The sequence below is a fragment of the Lactuca serriola genome, chromosome 7, assembly GCF_051521515.1.
Source record: "Lactuca serriola cultivar US96UC23 chromosome 7, Lser_US96UC23_V15, whole genome shotgun sequence".
Classification (NCBI taxonomy): Eukaryota; Viridiplantae; Streptophyta; class Magnoliopsida; order Asterales; family Asteraceae; genus Lactuca; species Lactuca serriola.
In genome coordinates this window covers 21,709,823-21,734,456 of record NC_136414.1, presented here as the reverse complement: position 1 = coordinate 21,734,456, position 24,634 = coordinate 21,709,823, and the positions used below count along the sequence as shown (strand labels likewise).

The 24,634-nt window shown below is 33.3% G+C and overlaps 3 protein-coding genes across 4 annotated transcripts; 2 read left to right on the top strand and 1 right to left on the bottom strand.

Annotated features, from left to right (window-relative positions):
- The first annotated feature begins 307 nt into the window (after positions 1-307).
- LOC145062352 (senescence regulator (Protein of unknown function, DUF584)) lies at positions 308-1,511 on the top strand. The gene is made up of 2 exons (XM_079009968.1): positions 308-626; positions 781-1,511. The coding sequence occupies exon 2, from the start codon at positions 791-793 to the stop codon at positions 1,301-1,303; it is 513 nt and encodes a 170-aa protein (XP_078866094.1). The 5' UTR covers positions 308-626; positions 781-790; the 3' UTR covers positions 1,304-1,511.
- An 8,368-nt stretch (positions 1,512-9,879) lies between these two features.
- Positions 9,880-11,280, top strand: LOC145060974 (autophagy-related protein 8C-like). Of its 2 annotated transcripts, none has more exons than XM_079008306.1 (6): positions 9,880-10,035; positions 10,221-10,277; positions 10,508-10,563; positions 10,652-10,704; positions 10,861-10,979; positions 11,068-11,280. In XM_079008306.1, the coding sequence occupies exons 2-6, from the start codon at positions 10,241-10,243 to the stop codon at positions 11,166-11,168; spliced, it is 366 nt and encodes a 121-aa protein (XP_078864432.1). In that variant the 5' UTR covers positions 9,880-10,035; positions 10,221-10,240; the 3' UTR covers positions 11,169-11,280. The 2 variants fall into 2 exon arrangements, with proteins under 2 accessions (XP_078864432.1, XP_078864433.1); XM_079008307.1 differs by having other exon boundaries at positions 9,888-10,110.
- Positions 11,281-11,337: 57 nt separating this feature from the next.
- On the bottom strand, positions 11,338-13,833 carry GLX1 (glyoxalase/bleomycin resistance protein/dioxygenase superfamily protein). The gene is made up of 9 exons (XM_079008305.1): positions 13,694-13,833; positions 13,016-13,155; positions 12,816-12,940; positions 12,650-12,714; positions 12,233-12,445; positions 12,102-12,149; positions 11,900-12,007; positions 11,667-11,819; positions 11,338-11,571 (listed from the first exon to the last, which is right to left on the bottom strand). Exons 2-9 carry the CDS (start codon positions 13,129-13,131, stop codon positions 11,521-11,523), a joined length of 879 nt encoding a protein of 292 aa, XP_078864431.1. The 5' UTR covers positions 13,132-13,155; positions 13,694-13,833; the 3' UTR covers positions 11,338-11,520.
- Between the last annotated feature and the right edge of the window lie 10,801 nt (positions 13,834-24,634).

Below are 24,634 nucleotides of genomic sequence, written 5' to 3'. Positions count from 1 at the left end.
ATGGGCTTTTTAGACTTCTTTTTTCAAGAACTATTTCAAGGAAAATTCTAACTACGCCCAATACCTTTTCCCCATAGTTAGGCAAAAAAAATGGTATCTTGATGCTTCTTTTTCCTCTCTATCCTCTCCTTCTCTCTCTATACATACATATGTATGTATAAATTGTGTGTTTGAACTTTCTTGAACTCAGAAAAAGTTGACACCTTTCAGTTTCCTATCATGTATTCATTCTTGTGAAGAGTGACTGAGATTCTTTACCATTTTTTTCTCTTTAAAAATGAAATTTTAATATCTTTATAATTGTTGTAAAATAAGTATAAATATGAAGTCATACCCTATAACTTATCTTGATCACACGGGTTAGAATTAAAAGGTGCTTTTTTGTCTCATCTTCTTTGATTTCGTTTTCCCAAAAGCCCATTTTTCAGTTTCTCGAAAGAAGAGCTTTTTTTGCCCTCTTGGAATTTTGCAAAACCACAGAAAAAAATAGGGTAGTTTCACTTTCTATGCTTCTACTAACCTTTTGGTTCATTGGCTTCTTCTGTTGAGTGCTTTTACCATTTGAGAAAAACTTTGTAAAAGCTCTCAACTTTGGGGGCTTATTGAAAAAGACACTGGGAAGCAAGGTATATTCCTGCTTTTGTTCGTCTTTTCTTTCATCATACACACACTGAAAACACACACAAAGCACAAATCTTTTGGTCATTTTATTGAGAAGCACACAAATTTCGAAGTGGGCTTGTTGCTAATTTCATTTGGTTGTGTTTAATTTTGTTAAAGATTGAAGGCAATGGCAGATTGGTATGGAAAGAGTTCGATGGAGGATCAAGATTTTCAAGAAGAAGATGTGTGGAGTGTTATGAAGGGAAGAGAAGAGTCAAACACAAAAGTCAACAAACCCCATAAGATCAAAAAAAGATCATCATCATCATCATCATCATGTGCATGGACATCTCACGATGGTGCAAGAATGATACCTAGGTGCAATGAGGGTAGGATGCCACGTCATCAGCAACAATCCTCAGCTCCAATGGGTATCCCCGACTGGTCAAAGATTTACATGGAGAAAAGCAAAGGTCCAAGTGATGGATGCTATGAAGATGGTGATTATCATAATCATGGTGCCCATGATGATGATGATGATGGTGAAATGGTGCCACCACATGAATACATTGCTAGAAAGCTAGCTAGAAGTCACATTACTTCTTCTTCTATGTGTGAAGGTGTTGGGAGGACTCTCAAAGGAAGAGACCTCAGCAAATTGAGGAATGCCATTTTGACGAAAACTGGTTTTTTAGAGTAATCTTCCATGCCCATCCATCAAACCATCATCATCATCATCACCATCACCATCATCCTCAATCTTGTTTTGATTTTCTCTTGGTTACTTTTCTAGAAGTTAGCAATAGTTAGCGGTTCCAACATGAGATCTTTATGATTAGATATATCATATATGTAAGCGGGAGTATCGAATAGTTTTGTTATGAAAGTTTGAGGATTTAGTTCTAGCACTTGCATAGTATAATGTCGATTTAGTTCATCATCTATATATCCTTCTTTTTATTTAAATATATTATTATACTATGATCTTACAAGAGCTTTGATCTATCACCATACCCTTGTTTGTAACCAAAACGAAGTTATTTGGTTTTAGTTATAATAAATATCATTTCTTTATGATCGCATTTTGTTTTATTATAATTTAAACATGATTTATGAAAAAATGGTAAAACTTTTGTGGTATATATTTGTTTTGTTATTTGGATGGTTTAGCTTGTACATCATGTCATCATTGTCCACTTAAAATTCTTGGAACTTGTCCCATGCAATTTCCCCCCACTTCAATAAAATAATTTAAATAAAATATTGGTGCGAATACTATATTTATAATTTTATTGCAAATAAATTATTATGTTTGCTACGAAAAAACTAAAAAAATGCTAGGATATATAATGAAAAAAAATGCTAGAGAAAGAGCTTAATTTCGAATTATCATATGATTTTTTTGTCACTTACGAACAACATATATACACAATACACAGTGAACCAGATGCATTAATTAGAAAATGGCCTTCAATAGTTTTTTATTTTTTTAAACTTAATTTGTAGCCCATTCTTATTGTTTAAGCTTTTCAATTTTTTGTTTCTATTTATAGGTATTGCATGCAAAAAGTTTCTATTTATTGGGAATTGTATGCAACCCGTGTTTCGTGTATATGATATGTTATGTTTAGTAGTAGTACTGATTTTAAGTTATTGATTAAATTTGAACTTTTGAATCTTCAAAACTGCTTTTATAAATGCTCGTCTATAAATTTGACATCAATCTACAATAACCTTATTTTTCCTTTTAAAGCATGCTTATTGTGTTTATTGTTAACTAGAAATTGTTTTCTCCCGGATGCAAGATTTTGCTTACTATGGTCAAGTCACATAAAATGAAAGTACTATATATTATCTATCATTTTATCATTTTGTGCACATGGTTTCTAGAGGGACTAAACTTGTCGATATATGAAAGTCTAGGGACCAAACATACAAACATGACAATATACAAAAGTTGAAGGGGTGGTCATTTTCAAATTTGAGGGAGTAAAAGTGATATTTCATAAATTAAAAGGGTTAAAAGTGTCATTCTACGAAAGGTGGAAAGTGTCATTTTAAAAGTAAAGGGATTGAAATTGGTAATGTACGAAAGTCTGGGGACTAAATCTGTCAATATAAAAAAGTAGCGGCTAAAATATAAAATAACCAAATAAATTTGTGGCTAAAACGAGAAATAAGACAAAACTTTTATGACCAAATTATGAAAACATAAAACTTTACTATTCATGACTTAGTTTTTTATTAAATATAATATAATAATGTATTATGTTTATCTTATGGTGGGTTATTATTATATTTAGTTAGCCCAATACTATTTAGTATATCATTACCCAAAGCCTTATTTGTATGTATATATCTTGTAATTTATTCTTCACTTAGTATAAAAAAAAATCATTTCTCACTTTTGAAATGCGTTTGGATTAGCTTATTGAGGTGGGAATAAGTAATAAGTAATAAGCATTTTAAATGTTTGGCAAACAAAACAGGTTATATGAGTAAAATGACCAATAAGCAATAAGCATTTTCCCCTTTGCTTATTAAAATCGGCTTATTTTGCATATTTCTACCGCAATAAGTTGATTTTTAAAGACTCATATCCAAACATTTAAATTTGCTTATTACGGTGAGATTAAGCAATAAGCAATAAGCAGCCTATTTTTTCCATATCCAAACACCCCCAAGTCTCACTTTTTAAAAATTTCACCTTCCTTTCTTCCCTCCCAATCATGGTTACACGGTAACGGGATTGTTTCGGTATGTGGAATGAAAACGGGACCAAGGATCGGTAATCTAAAAAATTCGGTACGAGGGGGGAGGGGGTGGTCTTCTCCTGAACGTTATTTCGGTACGTGGAACAGCGTACCATGTAATGTAGTACGATGTATCATATATTACTAAAATATATAATACTATAAATATATAAAGTATACTAAACACCAAAAGATCAATACTTCAACTCATACTTCAAAAGTTCAATACAAAAATAACAAAATAACTTCAATACCAAATAAAGCTAAAATAACTTCGAAGTTCAAAACAAAATAACTTCAATACCAAAAGATCCCTAAGTTTACTCTTTCCTTTGCCTTTTTTCATTCCCATCATCAGCTGCTCTCTTAACATCTTCTAGATTTTCCCATTTCATTTCTTCAATTCTTGTACTTGACTCTTCCAAGTTAGTACTTTCAGGATTTACATCCCACTTCTTGTGTGGCCCGGATGTGTAACTTTCAGAGAATCTTGATTGGAGACGAATATTTGAATGTATAAACACCAATTTATCAGCCCTTTTGGAGTTCAATCGATTTCTCTTGACATTATGTATGTAAGAGTACGTACTCCAATTTCTCTCGGCTGATGAACTACTAATAGGTTGTGATAAATAGAATCATGAATATGAAATATGGTGATAGAATTAGGTAATTGATTTTAGGTTCCCCATACGTATCGATCATTATTCTTTTTTTTAGGGTTCCCCAATTCTGGAACCAATGTTTCACCTGCCGATGTTTTGTTTGTTTTTTTTAATCTGCAATTTTGCCATCGTCGTTCCAGAAATTTGATGGGTCGACGAATTCAGTAGATTGAAATCACGTTCCATCCTGTAACACAATTCTAGCAATTAGGGTTGGTGGATTTGTGATTGGGTCGCGATCTAGGAGGCGATTTGATCGCAATTAGTCCCGTTTCTGGATTGTGTGATCTAGAACGAAAAACGTAGGGGAGGAAGCGATCCTAGTAACTATGCTCCCAATACCCTTTCTTCTCATACGGTTGAACCCTAACAGCCTCCCCAACCCACTATCAATAGTCGCCGATGCCCTTCTCACTCATAAAGCGTTTAATATAATCAGTGTCAAAACTTATGTGCCTCTAATCCTCGATCTAGATCGACTCAACTATGATGCTTGGAGGGAATCTCTTCACCGCACATTGTAGTGTGTTTGATGTGATCGACCACATAGACGATTTTATACCAAAACCGACGGATACAGAATGAAAGAAACTCGACGAAATTGTCAAATTTTGGCTCTATGGCTCTTTTTCTCAATCTCTGCTCAACATTACGTTAAAGCACACCGTTCATCGAGTTTCAAAGAACCTTAAATCACTTTTCTGCGACAACAAGGATGCCAAAAGCATGCAAATTAACATTGAACTTCACAATATCTATACGGTTGACCTCACCGTCACTGTCTATTGCACAGTAACCAAAGGCTCAACCTAATAATCGCCGCCCAGATCACCGCTAACAACAACAGTGACGTCGACATCAACCGAATCCCACCACCACTTCAAGCCAGCCATACGGTTGAGTCTTCATCCCTCACTAGACCGACAACAATAAATCGACCAAAATCGGCCCCCGCATGTGCTGATGTCATGGCTTCAACATGGGTTGTTGGGCTCCTTTCCTCAACAACTACAACAGCAAGTGGGTTCCTCTCATCAGCCAAGGTATACGGCCCAACAATAGATCAAGCATCATGCACTAGTCACAAATCAATCAAGCCAACATACGCCACAAAATAGTTATGGGTATTGAACTTGGAATGACCTATATCAGCCCACTAGCTTACGCGGACTTTTTCACACCATGTCGTTACACAAACGATTGGTTCATGGACACCCAGGTGACTGATCACGTGCACGCCAATGTAGGTATATTAAATATTGACCTAAAAACTTGACATTCTCATTCAATTTTAGTTGTTAATGGGTCCTTAATGCCTGTAATTACGGCAAGACACGCCTCTTTTCAAATTCACAATCCATATCGTCCTTTACACGTTGATAATGTCCTTATCACCCCCAAAAATATCAAAAATCATATTTCTGTTTGTTGGTTCACTAAAAAAATGTTCTATTAAATTTGATGAATTTGGGTTTACTATCAAGGATTACTGGAGACAGCGCCACCTAATCTGATGCGACAGTAACATCCCACTTTATCTGGTTAATCCTTCCACTCCTCAAGCACTTGTCTCATTGAGTCCTTCCATATGGCATCGAAATTTAGGACAACCCCAACAACCAATTATTAAAGTCTTTAGCGTCAAATAAATTTATTTCGTGTAATAGTAATAAATTTCATCAATTTTGTCAATCATCTCAACTTGGAAAACACACAAAACATTTTATTGTTACACTTAATTTTTGGTGTGTGTTTTGGTGTCAGTTTTGCATACTTTGAATTTTAATTGGTTGAATTTGATAGTTTTCAAATAAGTAACGTTGGTGATATTTTGTAAATATTAAACCAAGAGTTTCGTTGTTAAATCTGTTAAATTATGTTTTAAAAAATAAAAAAAAATAAGGTGAAAAATCACGGCGTTACATCTACATCCTCTGATCTCATTGCTTACTCAGACGCCGACTGAGGGATGCCCAACCACTCGGAGATCTACATCATGTTACTGTGTATATGTATATATGAGAGACAATATCATTTCGTGTTCCCCAACCACCCGAATTTCACCATACATTGCTTTTGCAGTCTAGAAGCTCTGCCTATATACGACTCCCGGGAGCCTCATCTTCATGCTCTCAAACATGTCCTTCAGTACATTCAAGGCACCATTAGCCAAAGTCTGCAACTTCATGCATCTACCTCCTCTGATCTCATTGCTTACTCAAACACCGACTGTGGAGATACCCAACCATTCGGAGATCCACCATCAGGTTACTATGTATATATGAGAGACAATATCATTTTGTGTTCCTTAAAACATCAGGGTATCATATCACGTTCTAGCTTAGCCGAGTATTGTGGTGTGCGATTCCTTCGGGAACTTTAGTGTCTGATGACCGATGACACTATTGTTTATTGTGACAATGTCATCATTGTTTACATGTCTACTGATCTGACGGAACATCAACGCACCAAACACATAAAGATCTATATTCACTTTTCCCAGGACAAAGTTGTTGTGGGCCTTGTTCGTGATCTTCATGTACCTTCGAGTTCTCAGTATGTTGATATTTTTATGATGGGACTCCCCACAATTCTATTTCTTGACTTCAAAAACAGTTTGAATGTCCATCGTTCTCCCGATCAAATGGATATGTTTTGTGGATTATTTGTTTTAGTATAGCATGGCCAAAGCCTCATATGTATGCATATATATCTTGTAATCGTTTACATGGTTTGGATCAATGAAATCATTTCCCTCTTAATTTATGTGCTATACATTTGTTTTTACCTTGTAGTAAATGAATGTAATTTGACACTACTGTAATATCGAAAATTAACCATTACAAATTGCTAAAATCGCTTCTTTTTAATACATTAATCTTTTTTATATCCTAACAGCAATAATGATTCTGTTTTAACAAATTTACAAATAAAAAGTTAGAAATATGCAAAGGTGTCGGTTTAACATAATAGACTTAGCCATGTGGAATTGTGGATTGCGTAATCATTGGGTGTATTTTATATATTATGTGACCAGTGAGCCCAATCCATTCATTAACCCACCCACTCTTACAAGAGCCCACTAAAACCTTACTTCTTTGTGTAATAATAAGTTATAATATGAAAACATGGAAAAATGTCTGCTCTATTTGGTATTTCATAGTATATTTTCTATTTTGATTTTCTATTTTTGTAATTTTAAAATTAATTATAATGTCAATTGATCCTAGAACAGTCAGATCTGTTGAACAATTGAATCAATAAGACGGCCAATTTGAGATCGGGTTGTCAAAATATTTATCATGACCCAGTTTTTGTACCAACAAAATCATCAACAATTTGTGAGTTGATTTTTATTTGCGTTCTATGGTAAGGAACTATAACATTTGGTTTTTCATGAGGTGAATCAACATCAATGACTTGGAAGGATCAAATTGAATGTTCAAATCAAAATTAAGCTCCTTTTTTTTTGGAGCAATTATATGTTGATATTTTTTTATGTTGGTCACAGTTGCTAAATTTCTGGGTAATTTTTTTCAAGTAGTGAGGATGACCATTGAAAAATGTCATAGGTAAAATGGGAATTGGTGCTTGTGGATATGTCTAAAGGAGGGCTTAATATTGGTAGTTTGACAGCTTTTAATTTTTCTCTCCTTTAAGAGTGGCGGTGACGTTTGTTGAATTTTAATAATTTATGATGAAAATGGGGGTCTTGGGTCTGACATTGTGAGAAACCAAGGGTAAAATCCTTTGGATGAAAATCTTGGCTTCCTTTAAATGAAGATAAAGGTATCCTTCCTCGTGATGTTTTACGGGTGTTTGTTTTATCTTTTAAAACATCTTTTAACTTTTAGGAAAAGATAAAAAGGCAAAAGATGTTTGGTAATCTTGTAAAAGCTACTATTTTATATAAGAAAAAATGAACTTTTTGGAAAAATTAGAAAAACCTGACTTTTTGCAACTTTTCTTAAAATGACTTTTGCCCTTTCAAAAGCTTAGCCAAACACCCCTTTAAAGAGAAAACTTGGTAATGGCTCCCATATTTAATTCAGGAATGTTGTGTGGTGTGGCGATTAGAACTTAGCTTCAGTTTCTGGATATAAATTTATTAGACACGGTGCATACTTGGTTGTGGACTATAAGAACGGAAGGAAATTTTTCGGTTTCTGACACTAGAAGGTGGATTGACAAAAAGATTTTGCTAATGTTGACATAAAGGCTAGATGGGATCGTTTTATTCCCACTAAAGTTAATATTTTAGTGTGGAGGATCTTGTTGGATAGATTGTCGATTAGGTTCAATCTTGAATACTGTGGTATTGGCATTCCTTCTATTTTATGCCTAATACGTAACTTCAAAGTGGAGCAGTTGGACTACTTATTCATCCACCGCGAGGTTGTGGCGAGAACTTGGAATGTGGTGTTCAGATGGCTAGAAGTTTTTCATGTTTGGTTTAATTCTATTAATTAATCAACTTTTTCAAAAAGTTGATAACTTGCGTGTTTCTGCAAATAAAAGGAGTGTTATTGATGCGCTGTGTTGTACGATGTTATGGTTTTTATGGAGGTATCGGAATGATAATGTTTTTGGAGGAGGAAAAAATGAGAAAGGATATTATTTTTTATTCTATTAGAGAATATTCATATCTTTGGTTTAGTACTAGGTACAGTAAAATTGGTTTTCATTGGAATTGTTGGTTGTAATTTCCTTTAAACACTTTGTAATGTTTTGGTTTGTTGACCGCTTTGGGCATATATACAGAAATCTTTCTCATTATCATAGTGGATCTTCAAAAAAAAAAAGAGCTTGTATCGAGTAAAGTATATACTTCGACTTTCTTGTACTAGAACTTTCAGAGTTCCTAGAGCTCCTTGTAAGGCTTGTTGGAAAACCCGTTGTCGGACTTGATTACTCGCTTTTTGTTGTTCGAAATTTATAGTTTCATTTTTGTAATTTTCTAGTTGTTCCAAAGTCTTATACACCCTTTGGATGTTTTGTTTGACTTGATTCTGTCGAGTAAATACAATCAAGCAAAATCAGATTTTGATGCAACGAAAAAGAAACAGAAAAGATAAAAAATCAATTTGTTCTCTAGCTACTTGCTAGAGTTTATTCACAGGATGGATCATCGTTAATTCCTTGGATAATAACTTTTACATGGGACATGAAATAGATATGTAGGTGGGTTTTACAATATTCAGTGTAGATATTTATCTTCTTAAATTTCTCTACAAATCTTGAAAGATTAATCACATCTTGGTTGTTGCCAAGTGGTTGCAGACCAAAATCAAGTTGAATTTCAAGCATGCATAAATCCTAATATATAGGCTCGTGTTTCACATACTCTATTTCTTGCATCATCGCATTCAACTCATGTATAGAAACTCTTCAATTTCTACATTGTCAACGTAGATATATTTTCTTTAGTTAAGAGTATCAACAATAGGTTAGAGATGGATTATGCAAATCATCGTATATATATATATATATATATATATATATATATATATATATATATATATATATATATATATATATATATATATATATATATATATATATATATATATATATTATTAAAGGCTGGCAACACGTTAGGATAAGAGAGAGAGAGAGAGAAGGGGCAAGAAAAAGACCAAAAAGCCCTCGTTACCTCGTGTGAGGGGCAACTAATGTCTCTTCAACGGACTTATACAAACGGTAATACAGGGAGGGACCTTTTTTGATGAATCTGCCAACCATAAGGATCATTGATGTCAAATTTCAAAAACTAGAACCAACCTTGTAGAAAGTCATATACTAAAGGGACCAAAACTGTAATTTACTCTACATTTTATATATATATTCCGTGTAGAGTTGGGAAAACCCAAAATTTGCTTCATCTCCTTCCGTGTTGGAATCAAGAACCCCGCCCCTTTCCTTGTACTCAATTTCTCCTTTAAAGAAGCCTTACAAAGTTGGATTATACCCAACTTCTCCAATCATTCTCTCTGTTCTTTTCTTGATTTTGACAGGTAAACCCATCAATTTTAATTTCTTGTCGTTGCGTTCTTCATTGGGTTTAAAGAAGCAACTCTGTCACGTTTCATGTATTTTTTTTCTACGATAACCCTGTTTTCTTCTTTAATCGCGTTTTAAGCATTCAATCCAGCTGTTGGGGTTTTTGTTGTAATGTTTTTCAATTGTTTGAAATCTGCAGAAAGCAATCAGAGTGCAGATATGGCTAAATGCTCGTTCAAGCTCGAACACCCATTGGGTATTGTTCCATTAATAGCAATTTCTTTTTCTTTTGTGGTTTTCCTGTTTCTTTCTCCTATTGGGTGTTAACCTTTTAATCGTTTGATTCTTGATACTTGATCATTAGATAAAAATATTTGTTTAATTGGGTGTTCGATGTCTGTTTTCAAAACGATTATTGCATCAAGATGTGCAATTAGATAATAAGATCGATTGCTAAACCTGAATTTCTCCTTTTTGTTTATGTAGAGAAGAGGAAATCTGAATCCTCTCGCATCAGAGAGAAGTATCCTGATAGAGTTCCAGTAAGGCATTTTGTTTCTTCATCAATCATCAATCAAACTTTATGTTATTTTATTTGCCTCTTAATCTCAAGTAAAATTTTGGTTTCAGGTGATTGTTGAGAAAGCTGAAAAATCGGACATTCCTGACATCGACAAAAAGAAGTATGTGAATGTCAACCTTTCCCATTTGTTGTATCTATCTTAGTTTATATAGGATTAAATGAAAGAAATAACACCTAATTTCATCGATTTGATTAGATCACTACAAATTTTACATTAGTGCCACAAAATGGTAATAAGTTAATGTTTTTATTGCAGATATCTAGTGCCAGCTGATTTGACCATTGGTCAATTTGTGTATGTTGTTCGAAAGAGGATCAAACTTAGCTCTGAAAAAGCTATATTTGTTTTTGTCAAGAACATGCTACCACCAACTGGTAAGAATGAATGACTTAATTCATAAAGAATGTCTTAATGAAGAAATTCAGTTGAATTATGTTAACATTCCTTTTTGATTGTTGATAGCTGCTTTGATGTCTGCAATTTATGAGGAAAACAAGGATGAAGATGGATTCCTCTACATGAGTTACAGCGGTGAAAACACATTTGGATCTTTTGAAATGTGATAATTGTCGATGTGATATGAAAAAAAATGTAAATTCCTAGTCTGTAAATGTAAGTATATGTTGGTTTTAATTCGAATACATGGTTATAATGTGACAAGATTCAATCATTTTATACTCTGATTCTTGTGCTTTTGTTACATATTGTTGTTATGATAAAATGAAAAGTGTCTTGTGAATGAAGATTTTGACCTCAAAAGAGCCCCAAAACCGTATCCATTTATATTATATATTATATTATTATAATTATAATTACTCACACAACAAGGTCCACATGACATATAGAGTTAATATGATATGTGTCAAAAATGTCACATAACTTTATTCATCAGGATTGCATTCTCAACTACACCAGTTACTCTTTCTTGTGAAGTTCTTTCAAAAAGTCTTCATTGTCAACCAGAACCTACAATCAAACAATACAATACAATTAATCTTAAGACTTTTTTTAAAAAGAAAAAAAGTCAAACAAACTAATTTTGAAAAGTCAAGAAAATTTACCGTTTTCCAACCATCTGGATCAAGAAAAGCAGTGATTTTAGTATTGATCCCAGGAATTGGTCCAGGCTGCCTTGTTACTTTTCCACCAAGCTCTTTGATAACATGATTAACAACTTCACCACTTTTATACACATCACTTGTACTAATTGCAACCTATAATTAATATCATCATTCAAAATCATCAAATTTTTTCTATAAAAAATTCTTGCATTTCACAAAGGGAACAAATTTACCTGTGCATATGCATTTCCTTTGGTATATTCGGTTACACCATAATTGTATGTGAGCTCCAAAACAGTTGTTTCCTTTTCTTCTGCATACCCCATCATTGCCAAAGTGTACTGTGTTTCAAAAAATAAATTCTTCTTCTTTTTTACAAATTTTATAAACATCATTTATCCAGAAAGAAAAAGCAACAAAGCCTTAAGAACATACCTTTTGTTCTGGTCTATCAATTTTCCTACATAATTGCATCCCCAATGCCTACACAGAGTTGAAACAAGATATCAATAATTTCCTACATATGTTCTTAAACATTAGATTTATTAAATAAATTAAAATTTTACCTTCTCATAGAACTTAATTGATCGATCAAGATCACCAACACGAAGCATCACTTGACAAAGGGGTTCTGGAGTTCCTCCTCTTTCAATGAGCTCAAAAAGATAGCCATCAGGATCTTTAGCAAAAGCAATTACACTTGTTCCACCTTTAACGGGTCCCGCTTCCCTTGTAATAGTTCCACCTTTAGCCTTAATATCTTCAGCAAGTTTATAAACCTGAAAAATAAAAATTAAACAAATTTAGCCCAGAAAAATAAACCAAATCAACACCACATCAAAAGCCTTGATAGGATACATGATAAAACAGTTGTACTGCTTTTGGACTTAAATGGACTGATCTCTTGTCTATGCAAAAAGACATAAATACCCTCATGATCGTCATCATTAAAATAACAATACAAAGCTTAATATAATACATACATCTGAGGTGGCAATTGCAAAATGCCCAAATCCAGTTCCTATGTCATACTTATCCACTCCGTAATCTGTGAATTAACAAAAACCAAAAACAAATAAACATGATTATCTATAAAATCCAAAAAGAAAAAAAAATTAATTTGAAATATTTAGATCTTTAGAAGCATACTATATGTAAGCTCCACAACAAAGTTTGATTCTTCTGGACCAAATCCGAGAAAAGCATTTGAGTACTTCTCCTCTGGTATGTCTCTTTGCCTCAATAATTTCATCCCAAAAGCTTCTGTGTAGAATCTGATATTTATAAAATGTTAAAATAAGTGAATTATGTAATATAGAATAATGTAATGGTTAATTTGGGTGACTTACTTTATGCTGCGTTCAAGATCACCAACACGATAGACCGCGTGTAGGAAACGACGCTTGTCTTTTTTTGGAAATTCCAATAACTCGGCACTTGGGACATTTGATGCAGACTCAGCCATGATGAAAGATCGTAGATTGCTAATCTGCTTATAAATATAATGTTAATTCTAAGATTGAAAAGGGAAATGATCGCATATACATGATCGTTACTTTAGAGGACTTTCTTGGTGTGTTTGTTTTATGTAAAATTGATCGTTATGTTGGTAACAAGGGTTAATAAACTTGAACACTTTACAGTAAACAATTCAAAAACAGAACATTAGTATAAGTTTATTGATGAATTATTTGATTTCTAAAGTGGGTATAAGTTTAATTTGTGCAAGATTAATCTTTTGAGGTATATGCTTGCAAGCCCTAATTTGTGCTTAAATATAAAAGATACCAAAAAAGGTTGACAATTTACCGATTATTAAGAACCCTAAACCTAAAACGAAGACTACCATCAGAAATTAAGGCGATTTTCGCAGGATTAAATGGAAACCAACAAAATCTTTAGCATAATAACTGATTGAACATGATTTTGGATCTTATAAACAATATAATCTCAAGTTTGATTTACCTTTGTCTCAGAGAGAGAGAGAGAGAGAGAGAGAGAGAGAGAGAGAGAGAGAGAGAGCTTACAGAGGAGTGATCGGTGGAGACTGAAGAGCCAGAAGCACAAAGAGACAGAAGTTATTCCATTTATTTTTCCGTTTTAACCTTGAGTTTCATTTCCGTTTCAAAAATCAAAATTGTGTTACAAATTTGGTCCTATTGTTAGAAAAAAGTGTGTAAAATCCAATATCTTTTGAATTGATATGGATGGCCCAACATCAGATGTTTTGTCACTTTGTGTGGTTAACTGGTTATGGTTACCTGGTTATGGTCCTCTCAAATAATAAAAAAAAAAAATTGATAGGGTAAGATATTTTTTAAAATGTATATATTTAGTCTTTATTCTTTTTTTATAAAATAAACCCTTATATTTTATTAATATGTACACATTAGGTCATTTTCACCGGATTCTACAGGTTTTGCTGATGTGGAAGGGTTTATTTTACAAAAGAAAAAAAAATAAGGACTAAATGTGTACATTTCAAAAAGTATCTTACCCTATCAAGTCATTTTACCTTTTCTATTTTGTTGAAATAAAATACTCAGGTGGCATCCACATATCCACAACAAGATTTTTCCAACTTTTATTCATCATGAAAAAGAGGGAGAACCCCGATCTCCAATGACTCCTTTGTGTGTTCCTACACATCACTGGTAGCAAGGACGAATGATGGAAAAAACAAGGTCGAAAGGGGAGGCAGGAGGAAGTAGAGACGGTAGTTGGCGGCGAGGAGCTGCTTTGGTAGCCCCCTCGTCGATTCTTTCTTCTTTTTCTGGCAACATATCTCAAATATGGAGGCAAAGAGAGACAGATCGGAGAAACACAACAGGTGAAGGGTGTTTGGCTGTTGCTGTTCGACCGGAAGGAAGAGAGACGAGAAAGAGAAGGGTCGCCGCCCTTTTCTTGTTGCTGGAGGATCACCCACCTCCGGTGACTAAACTAATTAATTGTTATTTAGTGCCACTTATGCTTCCATATCAGCAAAACCTGTAGAATCCGGTGAAAACGACCTAATGTGTACATATTAATAAAGTATAAGGGTATATTTTACAAAAAAAAGAATAAGGACTAAATGTGTACAATTGAAAAAGTATCTTACCCTATCAAGTCATTTTCCCTGAAAGAAAATTCGTATATAACCAGTATACCGGGTATAGCCGGTCATAAGGACTGCATTGTTACAAAAAAATAAAGTATTAGGGTTTATTTTACAAGAAAAAAAGAATAAGGACTAAATGTGTACATTTCAAAAAGTATCTTACCCTATCAAGTCATTTTTCCTAAAAACAAAGACTATTTTACCCTTTTAACATTATTTTTATGTTTTCCTCATATTAGAATAATTAAAAAAAATAAGGAATCTCATCCACACTACTTTCTCTCTTTCTATCTCCCCCCCCCCCCTACTCTCTCACACATACACACAAGACCAAAAGAAAGTCCACCCAGTCATCATCTTCCTCCCCATCCATCCCTTCCATTGACGAACAAAAGAACAACCATCATTCTAATCCCCGTTCCAAATCCTAAGACAAGCTTCTTCCTAATTAACTTCAAGACAAATTTCCTGATTATCTTCAAGACAAAGAAAATCAAAGAAAGATAACAACTTGTTTATGATTTAGAGGTCGAGATAAGAAAGAATAAAAGAGATAGGGAGTTTGATAGTCAAAGTTGACCCAATAGTCATAAGAATAAGAGGGCATGTGGGTCACTTGCCCAGTAAAAGGAACCGTTGATATTTTTCTACTTTCAGTTGTACTTTAGCCTATTTAAGTTTCATTATTTTATTTGTTTTAGAATGTAACCATTTCCAATTTAAATCATTCAATAAAGCAAGCATTAGGCTATCTCTACTCTGTCATATCTTCTTCTTACTTTGCTTGATTGCCAACAATTGGTATCGGAGCTTTAAGGTTCTGATCATTTGTGTATGCCCAAGATTATCAGATACGACACCATGACAATAGCATCAGCATCCAATCCACCCAAAGACAACTCATACCCTCTCCAATGTCCGATGCTAACCTCATCAAACTATAATACATGGTCGATCAAGATGGAAGCCATTATGGATGCCCACGGGTTGTGGGATGCCATCGAGCCACCAATCGGTGTGGTTGTGGACGAGAAAAGGAGCAAGCCTGCTCGAGCCTTTATCTTCCAGTCGATCTTAGAGGAGATGCTTGCACAGGCTACCAAGAAGAAGACAGCCAAGGAAGTTTGGGACTCCTTAAAGTCTCGGTATGTGGGTGCAGAACGAGTCTAGAAAGCAAGACTACGGGTGTTGAAAAGTGAATTTGAAGGACTTCAAATGAAGGACACGGAGACCATAGATAATTATGCAGGGAGGATATCAGTCATGATCTCAAAATTTGGGAGTATAGGGGCAATATTGGAAGATGAGGAATTGGTGAGAAAGTTGTTTGTCCTAGAAAGATTTATAAATCTTGTGGCTTCGATTGAACCAAGTTCCGACATGGATTCCATGCCATTCGAGGAGGCAATTAGGCACTTAAAGGCTTATGAAGATTGACTTCGACTCCTGAAGGTAAACTCAAGTGTTGATAATGCTTGGTTTCTTGCAAAATCAGAAGATTCCTCAAGTCATCGAAGTCGAAGCAAGACCGGGGGTCGGAGGAGAGGTGAAAGTAGTGACAGAGGTGGAAGAGGCGGTTCACGTGGTCGGAGGTCGACTTGTGGAAGAGGCTGAAGTTCTGGTGGCAGTTCACGACAATAAGAAAGTAATTCGAGCCGGAAGCCTCGTGACAAAAGTCACATAAGATGCTTTGAATGCCAAGAACTTGGCCATTATGCTTCTCGATGCAAGGCAAAGAAGCAACAAGATTAGGAGGTAAACTTGGCTGCAGATGAAGATGGACCTGCATTGTTACTAACTGTACACGGAGAAGAGGAACAACTGGGTATGGTCTAATGTATTATAGAGGAGGCGATGGTATGTTAGTATGGTACAGTGACAACAACTACAGTGATGATCGAGAGGATGGAAGAGGAACCACAGGTGTGGCATACTATTTCTCAAGAAATCTAATAACATGGGCCTCATAAAAGCAACAAATTGTTACTCTAAGCTTGTGTGAGGCGGAATACATGCTTGCAACTGCAGCTGCCTGTCAAGGATTGTGGCTGAGAAATTTACTTGGTGACCTTGTTGGAAGAAAAGCACAAAGAGTGAAGCTACTTGTGGATAATCAATCTTCTATTGCCCTTATAAAGAACCCTGTTTACCATGGAAGGAGTAAACATATAAATACCAAGTACCATTTTATCCGTATGTGTGTTAAAAGAGAGCAAATTCAGGTGGAGCATGTGAGTGGGGATCAACAAAAGGCGGATGTGTTGACAAAAACAATGCCAAGGATAAAATTTGTTGAAATGAGGGCACTCATTGGTGTGGAATGTCTTAAGATGAAGGTCAACATTGAGGGGGAGAAAATGATAGTCAAAGTTGACCCAATAATCAGGAGAATAATAGGGCACGTGGATCACTTGCCCAGTAAAAGGAACCGTTGTTATTTTTCTGCTTTCATTTGTACTTTAGTATTTAAGTTTCATTGTTTTAACTGTTTTAGAATGTAACCATTTTCAATTTAAATCATTCAATAAAGAAAGCATTAGGCTATCTCTACCTTGTCATATCTTCTTCTTACTTTGCTTGATTGCCAACAGAGTTCGTCGACAACTAGTTCACAATGGGAAGAAGAAAGAAAAGAAAGGTTGAAGGTTTTAGGGAGTTTGACAGCTCTTAACCCCCGATCTCCCTTTCTGTAGCCACCTCCCAGTCTCTCTTATCTCAGCTGAAACTGAATTGTAGGTTTGATTTTACAGGTTTCATCTTCATTTCTCCGGGTTTTTTTTTTGTGTGTGGGTGGGGGTTCATATAATAATTTCCTTTTGTTTGTGGTTTTTCCCGATTGATTAAGAATATATATTTTTTTTTAAATGTTGTGAGAAATTAGCTAGAGAAAACAAAAAATCACACAAAGAAGTTTAAGGATTGACTTGCATGTTTGATTATTATAGGTTTCATCATTATATTGTACCCCTTTCTGTGTGTGTCTTACCTTATTTCCTCTCCAAAATTGCACCAAAAGTCTAAAACCTCTCCCGTTTTTTTACTGATTTGCATGTGTATGTATGCTGCCCAAAAAAAGGAATTACAACACTTCTTTTCGCTTTACAGTCAAAAAATCGAGAACCAAAAAGAAATGTTGTTAGTCTGTGTTTGTGTTTTGATTGAAATTTTTTTGATAATAATGTGTTCTCCATCTTTTTGTTGTGTAAATTTTATAAGCTCCACTCTTTCAGTTGTTGCAAATCTGTTTTTTTTTTTTTCATATGGGTCTTTTCTTCATATGGGTTCCAAGAAGCAAAGGAAGAAGCCTGGGAGAAGCAAAGGATGAATGGTCTTTTTTGTTAATTTAGGTTTTTTATTCATTTAGGTTCATCAGATTTCTTTATTCGTCTGAGTTCATCTGAGTTTTTTTTATATGTGTAATGTGTATTTATTTTTCTAGTGTGTATGTTTATGTGAGATGTTTGATTTCAAGTGTGTATGTTTAAGTGAGATGTTTGATTTGCAGGTTAAAGGCGCGCGCGCGCGCGCGCGCGCGCGCGAGAGAGAGAGAGAGAGAGAGAGAGAGAGAGAGAGAGAGAGAGAGAGAGAGAGAGAGAGAGAATTATAATAGTAATAATAATTAAAAAATATAAAAATGTAAAAATAAATAAATAAATAAATAGAATGGTATGATAGTCTTTGAGAAATTAAATTACCTCATACCTTTTATACCTACAATTATTCTTACCCACTAAAATTATGACAAATCACTATTCAATTTAATTGTAATTGATATATTCCTAATATAACATTAACGAGTTAGTTAAAAAAATATGGAATGGTGACATTTGTCATAATTTTATTAGGTAGGAACATTTGTAGGCATAAAAAGTAGGAAGCAATTTAATTTCTCTAGTTTTTTTATGTTTTACGAGAATCAAACCACATAAAAGATTCAGTTTTGGATTTTATTTACATTTTTATGCTAACCACAATGACTAAAATCACAGTTTTATCTTATAAAAAACTAAATAAACTTTTATCTATGTTTTTATAAAATTATATATTTTTTTCTAAATATAATATAATAAAAAGTTGATGTAATCATGATATATATGGAATTTTACCTAATAAAATAATACGGCTGATTTTTGTGAAAAAAATGATTTTTTAGTGGTTCGACAAATAAAATGAGTTTTGCCCATATATAGATATACATTAAGATAACTTTTTAGTCTAATCTGGATATTGTGTATCATAAAGAAATTGCAATAAGATTATTTCGTGGTTATAGAAGTTATAATGAGATTACGATGAGATAATTACTTTGGGATAATATTTTATGTCTGATTGGAAATCAGTCAAAACAAATGCAATAAATTTATAATAATTTTTTTTCTTAAACAAATTAAAAAAAAAAAATGATACTCTTTGTATAATCCAAATTATCTTTGATCAAGGAAAAATTATAATAATATTATTTTGTAGTGAGTTGAGAATACAATAATATATTAATAGTAATATAATAGTCTTTATTTGGTCTGGAATATTAGGATAGGACTATTATAATATAAAAACAGACGCAATAATATTATAATAAATAAAGTAAGAGAAAGCTACTGAACCCTATTTCATGATAAACTCTAATCATTAAAAAATTTCAAATAAATTTGTATTTTTCTTTTCAAAAAATGATGATTTTACCAAAACAAATCTCATAGTCAATTAAATTAAATGATCGATTAAATTATCAAACAATCAACCTAATGTAATCATCTACCTATTTGAGGTGAGAAGTATAAAAGGAATTAAGACACAAAACTTGTTTTTTATTTTTATTTATTTATTTATTTTGTAGCAAAAATCATATGGATGAAGAAAGAATTTGTTAAAAATGTTATATTTAAAAGGTTTCAAACTTCAACATTAATTTATAAATTATTAGGATGAGTTATGTAAGTGTATATATTAGTGGGGTATGTTTGGTAAATATAATGCAGGTTTATAGGTTTACATGCGGACTTCGGGTTGAACCATGAATCTTCTTTACCCGTAGTATTTAAGTAGTTGTTGCTGCATTTTTTTGGCTATTCAGTTCATTCCTTGCTTTTGTATTCACAAAAATTCTCTCCTCTCTCACATGTAGATTAAGGTTTCGCAGTTAGAGTTAGTTCATATTCTTTGTTTTATGTACAGATTTCTTATTCATGTGTAATCTGAGTGTGAGTGTGATATGTAATGAGATTTCTGGTGTATTTTGTTGATGTAAAACCATATGTTTCATAATGAATAAAATGATGATGTTAAGAATGTGTTGAGTTCATACTTTCGTACAGAAATAAACAATAATCAACAATTACAAATAGAAATTCAAATTCATTCATATGTTTACAAAATGAATGTCGACATGGATGATTTAGCCATTTCAAAAAAACTAACCTATCAAAAACTACAAAATACACGATAAGAAAATATTTCTCTTTTCTTGTCCTCTTTGTGGTGTGTGTTGATGAAGAAAAAGAAAATTGTGTGTATGTTTCATCCCCCTAAAAAAAAGAACCGGCCTTTTTTTTTCTTTTCTTTTGTGAAAACGTGATCAGCCCCCATAGGCCGTAGTCATCAGTCACCACATTTATAGGCGTTGTTAATGAACCAATTGGACTACTGAATTATTTGATATTCGGGCTACCAATTTGCGTTAAAACTTAAAACTCAACTTTATTGGATAATTTTAAATGTTGGATAGATTTTACTATTGTTATGGCCCAAAAACGCATCAAACTCCAAATATGATATTTACCGTTCAAATTAAAGATTTGTGAGTTAAGAAAATACTTGTTAGTTTAATTCGACCATATTTGTCATTCGATTCCATCGCTTGCTTAAGACCGTATAGTATTGCCCAAAATCCTACATATCCACTGTTAAGACTTTTCATTTAACTTAATCGGGGCTTAAAAGTATCATTACCCGTTTACATAAATTGATACAAATTATTCCATAGTTTTCGTATGTTCTCCGTTACTTGTATGGATAAGTCCTATGTTATAGAGTATATAACTTAGGTCATAGAAATCAATTTCTAGTCGCATAGCTTCATAATAATTCTATAAAGCTTTCGCATAATTTCCTTCGGATTGAGCTAACATCCGTTATGGTCATCATTCTATTCGAAGATATTCGTTATAGAACCATACATGAGATTCTCATCGCATACGGCTCCTCCCTTATGTGCATAACGGTAAAATGATAAATAAGAAGCTTATACGAGTAAAATTTTCTAAAAATAATGATGTAACGACTAAAATATAAACCGGATGTAAATTATAAGCAAAAATAATAATATAACATTTATGTTAAAATGAAATAAATAAATACTAACAGAAATCTAAAATAGTAAAAAAAAAAAAAAAAAAAAAAAAAGTTTGCTATTATATAGACAAAATATCGTAAAAATTTGTAAAGATATATCTTAAATTTATATTTATAAGTATAAGCTTAACATGTATCTACATAGAATCTTATTGCATGCAACATCCATAAAATGTAACTACACAATTTTGTAATTGTAGTCCTAAACACTCATGTATACTTGTATTGTTTGTTTTTATAGATTATGAGAAGAAGTTTATCGGGTTTTTAATGAACAAGTTTAATATTTCATTCTAGTTTTCTATAGTACATTTCAATATACCGAACTACATGTAGTTGTTAAAATATTTTTATACACAGTTTGTGGTGCAAAATTAAACTTATAAAACTCCATAAAAAATATATATATATACAAAGCCTAACATAAGCTCTAAAAAATGATACAAGAAATATGATAGAGATATTTAATTGAATTTTGTTAAAATTATATAGATTTTGATGGTTCTATACCTAATATTAGGTATATAACAGTCATATATTTCTCAAGCATATATATATATATATATATATATATATATATATATATATTGGGAAAATCAATAGAAAATGCATAAATCTAAAAAAACTTAAACAACCTAAAAATATATAAAAAAAAAAAATACTTTTACATATCTAATCTTTTTTTTTTTTTGAGTTTACAAACATAAAAATCATTACTTTTTTTATAAAATCGTTGAAAAAAATAATATATATATATATATATATATATATATATATATATATCTTTAAAAAAATTTAAAAAGTTTTTTCAACATATCAATTCCAAAACTTGCGATTTTTAGCCATATAAAGTCAAAAAAAAAAAATTATATATCTTAAAGTTTTTTTTCTATGTATTAATATTGATTTTCTAGGTTTTAAAGTTTCTAAACCTTTATGCATTTTGTATTGATTTGCCTTTTATATATATATATATATATATATATATATATATATATATATATATATATATATATATATATATATATATATATATATATATATTGAACAACACTAAGTTATACTATATTACATTTCAGAGTCCAATAAACTCATATCTCATGTGAATACAGAATATTTACTCTAATAAATGAAGTATTTTTTCTTTTGTCACTTGTCATACACTCATTCAAATTGTCAAATGTCATTTTGAATTGATTTTTTCTACATGTCATTTTATGTGTTTTTCTATTTTATTAATTCATATATTAATATTTTAATATGATAAATATAATGAATATAATAATAAATGGATATTAATTTCATTAATAAACTTTCCTTTTAATTTCAAAATTAAAGTTCATTAGTTTTTTTTGTTCATTTATTTAAATTATTTGTTTAAATTTAAAATACAAAAAACATTTCTATTATTATAATTCATTTTTTTCTTTAAAAATTCAAAGTTCTCAAATATTTTGATTTTTATATTTAACATTTTTTTTAAAATTAACTCATATAATACACGAGTATCACAACTAGTACGATATGAAAAAAGGGATTTTATTTTAAGTTAAAATTCTCACATTTTAAACGCCAATATAAAATTAAAGAAAGTTATATTAAGTTAAAAATATATATTGTCTTAAGTTCATAAATAATATAATTGATTTACTTAACTTTAACTAATAGTACCTTAAATATATAATCATTTATGCTTTAAGCTTGGGATGAGATTTGTAACACTCTAAAAATTCTAACCAATTTAATCTTTTCGAAAACAACCCAGTTTCATAAAGTTATTACAAAAAGTTTTCAATACAATTATTATCAGAGTCTTCCCAGAACCTCATCATAAAATAAAATCATGAGGAGCGATACGATCACGCCTTTGTCTTGCCGCGGATCTTCTGAAGAACCTGAAAAACAGTAAACCACAATTGTAAGCCCGAAAGCTTAGTGAAATACCCCCAAAATACCAACCACATATACCATACACACATAACATGCCATATCATAACAGAACACAGAACAACCATGCACTTCGGGTCTACTGTGTGACTGGTCCGCCGCACCGACCTTCAGTCCACCTGATCCACCCTCCGAGTCTAGCCACATATATCGAGTCTACAGTGTGATTGGTCCGCCCGCACCGGGCCTTCAATCCATCTGGTCAACTCTCTGAGTCTATAGTATGACTGGTCCGCCCGCACTGGGCCTTCAGTTGGCCTGGTCCACTCTCCGAGCCTCGGCACGTCTGGTCCGCCCTCTTGGGGTCTATAGCCTATCCGGACCGCTCGCTGGGCCTTTGGAATAACCGGTCCGCCCTGGGTATGTTGGCCTACAGCACAAAGCAGGACCAGCCTCAACCCAACCCCAGTCCAACAACCATGTGCACATAAACATTCAATCATATAACAATTCACATTCAATCAAACCGATCTAGCAGATCACATAACGTAACATCATCCTAACCAGGATACCGACCTAACCGGTCACTAGCATAACATCATCCTATATACCAGGATACCGACCTTAACCAGGTCTCTAACATATACCATCCTAACTACCAGGATGCAAACATAGCAAAGCAGCAACATAACAACGATACCCGGATTACAATCTGATAAAGGGTCGGCCTTGGTGCCTTAGACCCTGTTGATATAGTGAGGATAACTCATCTCGCAACTGCCGACTGAAAAGATAAGACCAAGATGCTCCGTCCACTGACACAATCTCCACCAGCCAACACCAACACTGAACTCAAAACAAAAGCCAATAATTACCAAAATACCCCTGGAAGTCAACTGGTCAACCCTTGGTCAAAGTCAAAGTCAAAGTCAACCTCCTGAATGACTCTACTCGCCGAGTCAACCCGATGGCTCGCCAAGTCCCTATGCTCAGAACTTCACCAATCTGTGACTCAATTCGCCGAGTCACCCCGAGACTCGCCGAGTCCAACAAATCTGAGTCCCCTCGCACTCAACCAGAACAAGGTTAGGACCTCACGACCAGACTCGCCGAGTCCAAGAACAGACTCGTCGAGTCCAAGGTTATCTTCAACCAACTCGCCGAGTTGTTCTTCCAACTCGCCGAGTTCCTTCCCATCTTCAAGCAACTTGCCGAGTACACCTATGTGACTCGCCGAGTACCTCTATGTGACTCGCCGAGTACCTCTAGATCTTAAACCATACAGAAGCTTTCCAGGCCATGCAGATGATCCAAACCATAGATCTACCCTTCTACAACCCACCCATCACGTAAAGTGGAAAATTTTACGTGAATCTAAGTAGATCTAAGCATTTTACACTCTAGGGTTAGGGTTTGGGACAAGATGGCTTCACCAATCTCTCAAGAACAGGGACTTTAATGCACTCTAGACCTTCTCCATTCCAGATATGAGGTAGCAACCTCAGATCTAACCTCCAAACTCAAACACCACATGCTATCTTTTCCAAAAACTCCAAAATGATGAATAATAACCCAAGCAACGAAATAATACCTCAAAGGAAAGCTCCAACAGAAGAGAAATCCAAATTCT

Excerpts from the sequence above, each read along its gene's own strand:
- GLX1 (XM_079008305.1), bottom strand. The coding sequence starts at position 13,131 with ATGGCTGAGTCTGCATCAAATGTCCCAAGTGCCGAGTTATTGGAATTT. Across the intron at positions 12,941-13,015 it reads GATCTTGAACGCAGCATAAA|ATTCTACACAGAAGCTTTTG; the intron begins GTAAGTCACCCA and ends TATAAATATCAG. Across the intron at positions 12,150-12,232 it reads CAATTAAGTTCTATGAGAAG|GCATTGGGGATGCAATTATG; the intron begins GTAAAATTTTAA and ends AACTCTGTGTAG.
- LOC145062352 (XM_079009968.1), top strand. The coding sequence starts at position 791 with ATGGCAGATTGGTATGGAAAGAGTTCGATGGAGGATCAAGATTTTCAA.
- LOC145060974 (XM_079008306.1), top strand. The coding sequence starts at position 10,241 with ATGGCTAAATGCTCGTTCAAGCTCGAACACCCATTGG. Across the intron at positions 10,564-10,651 it reads AGTATCCTGATAGAGTTCCA|GTGATTGTTGAGAAAGCTGA; the intron begins GTAAGGCATTTT and ends TTTTGGTTTCAG. Across the intron at positions 10,705-10,860 it reads CCTGACATCGACAAAAAGAA|ATATCTAGTGCCAGCTGATT; the intron begins GTATGTGAATGT and ends TTTTTATTGCAG.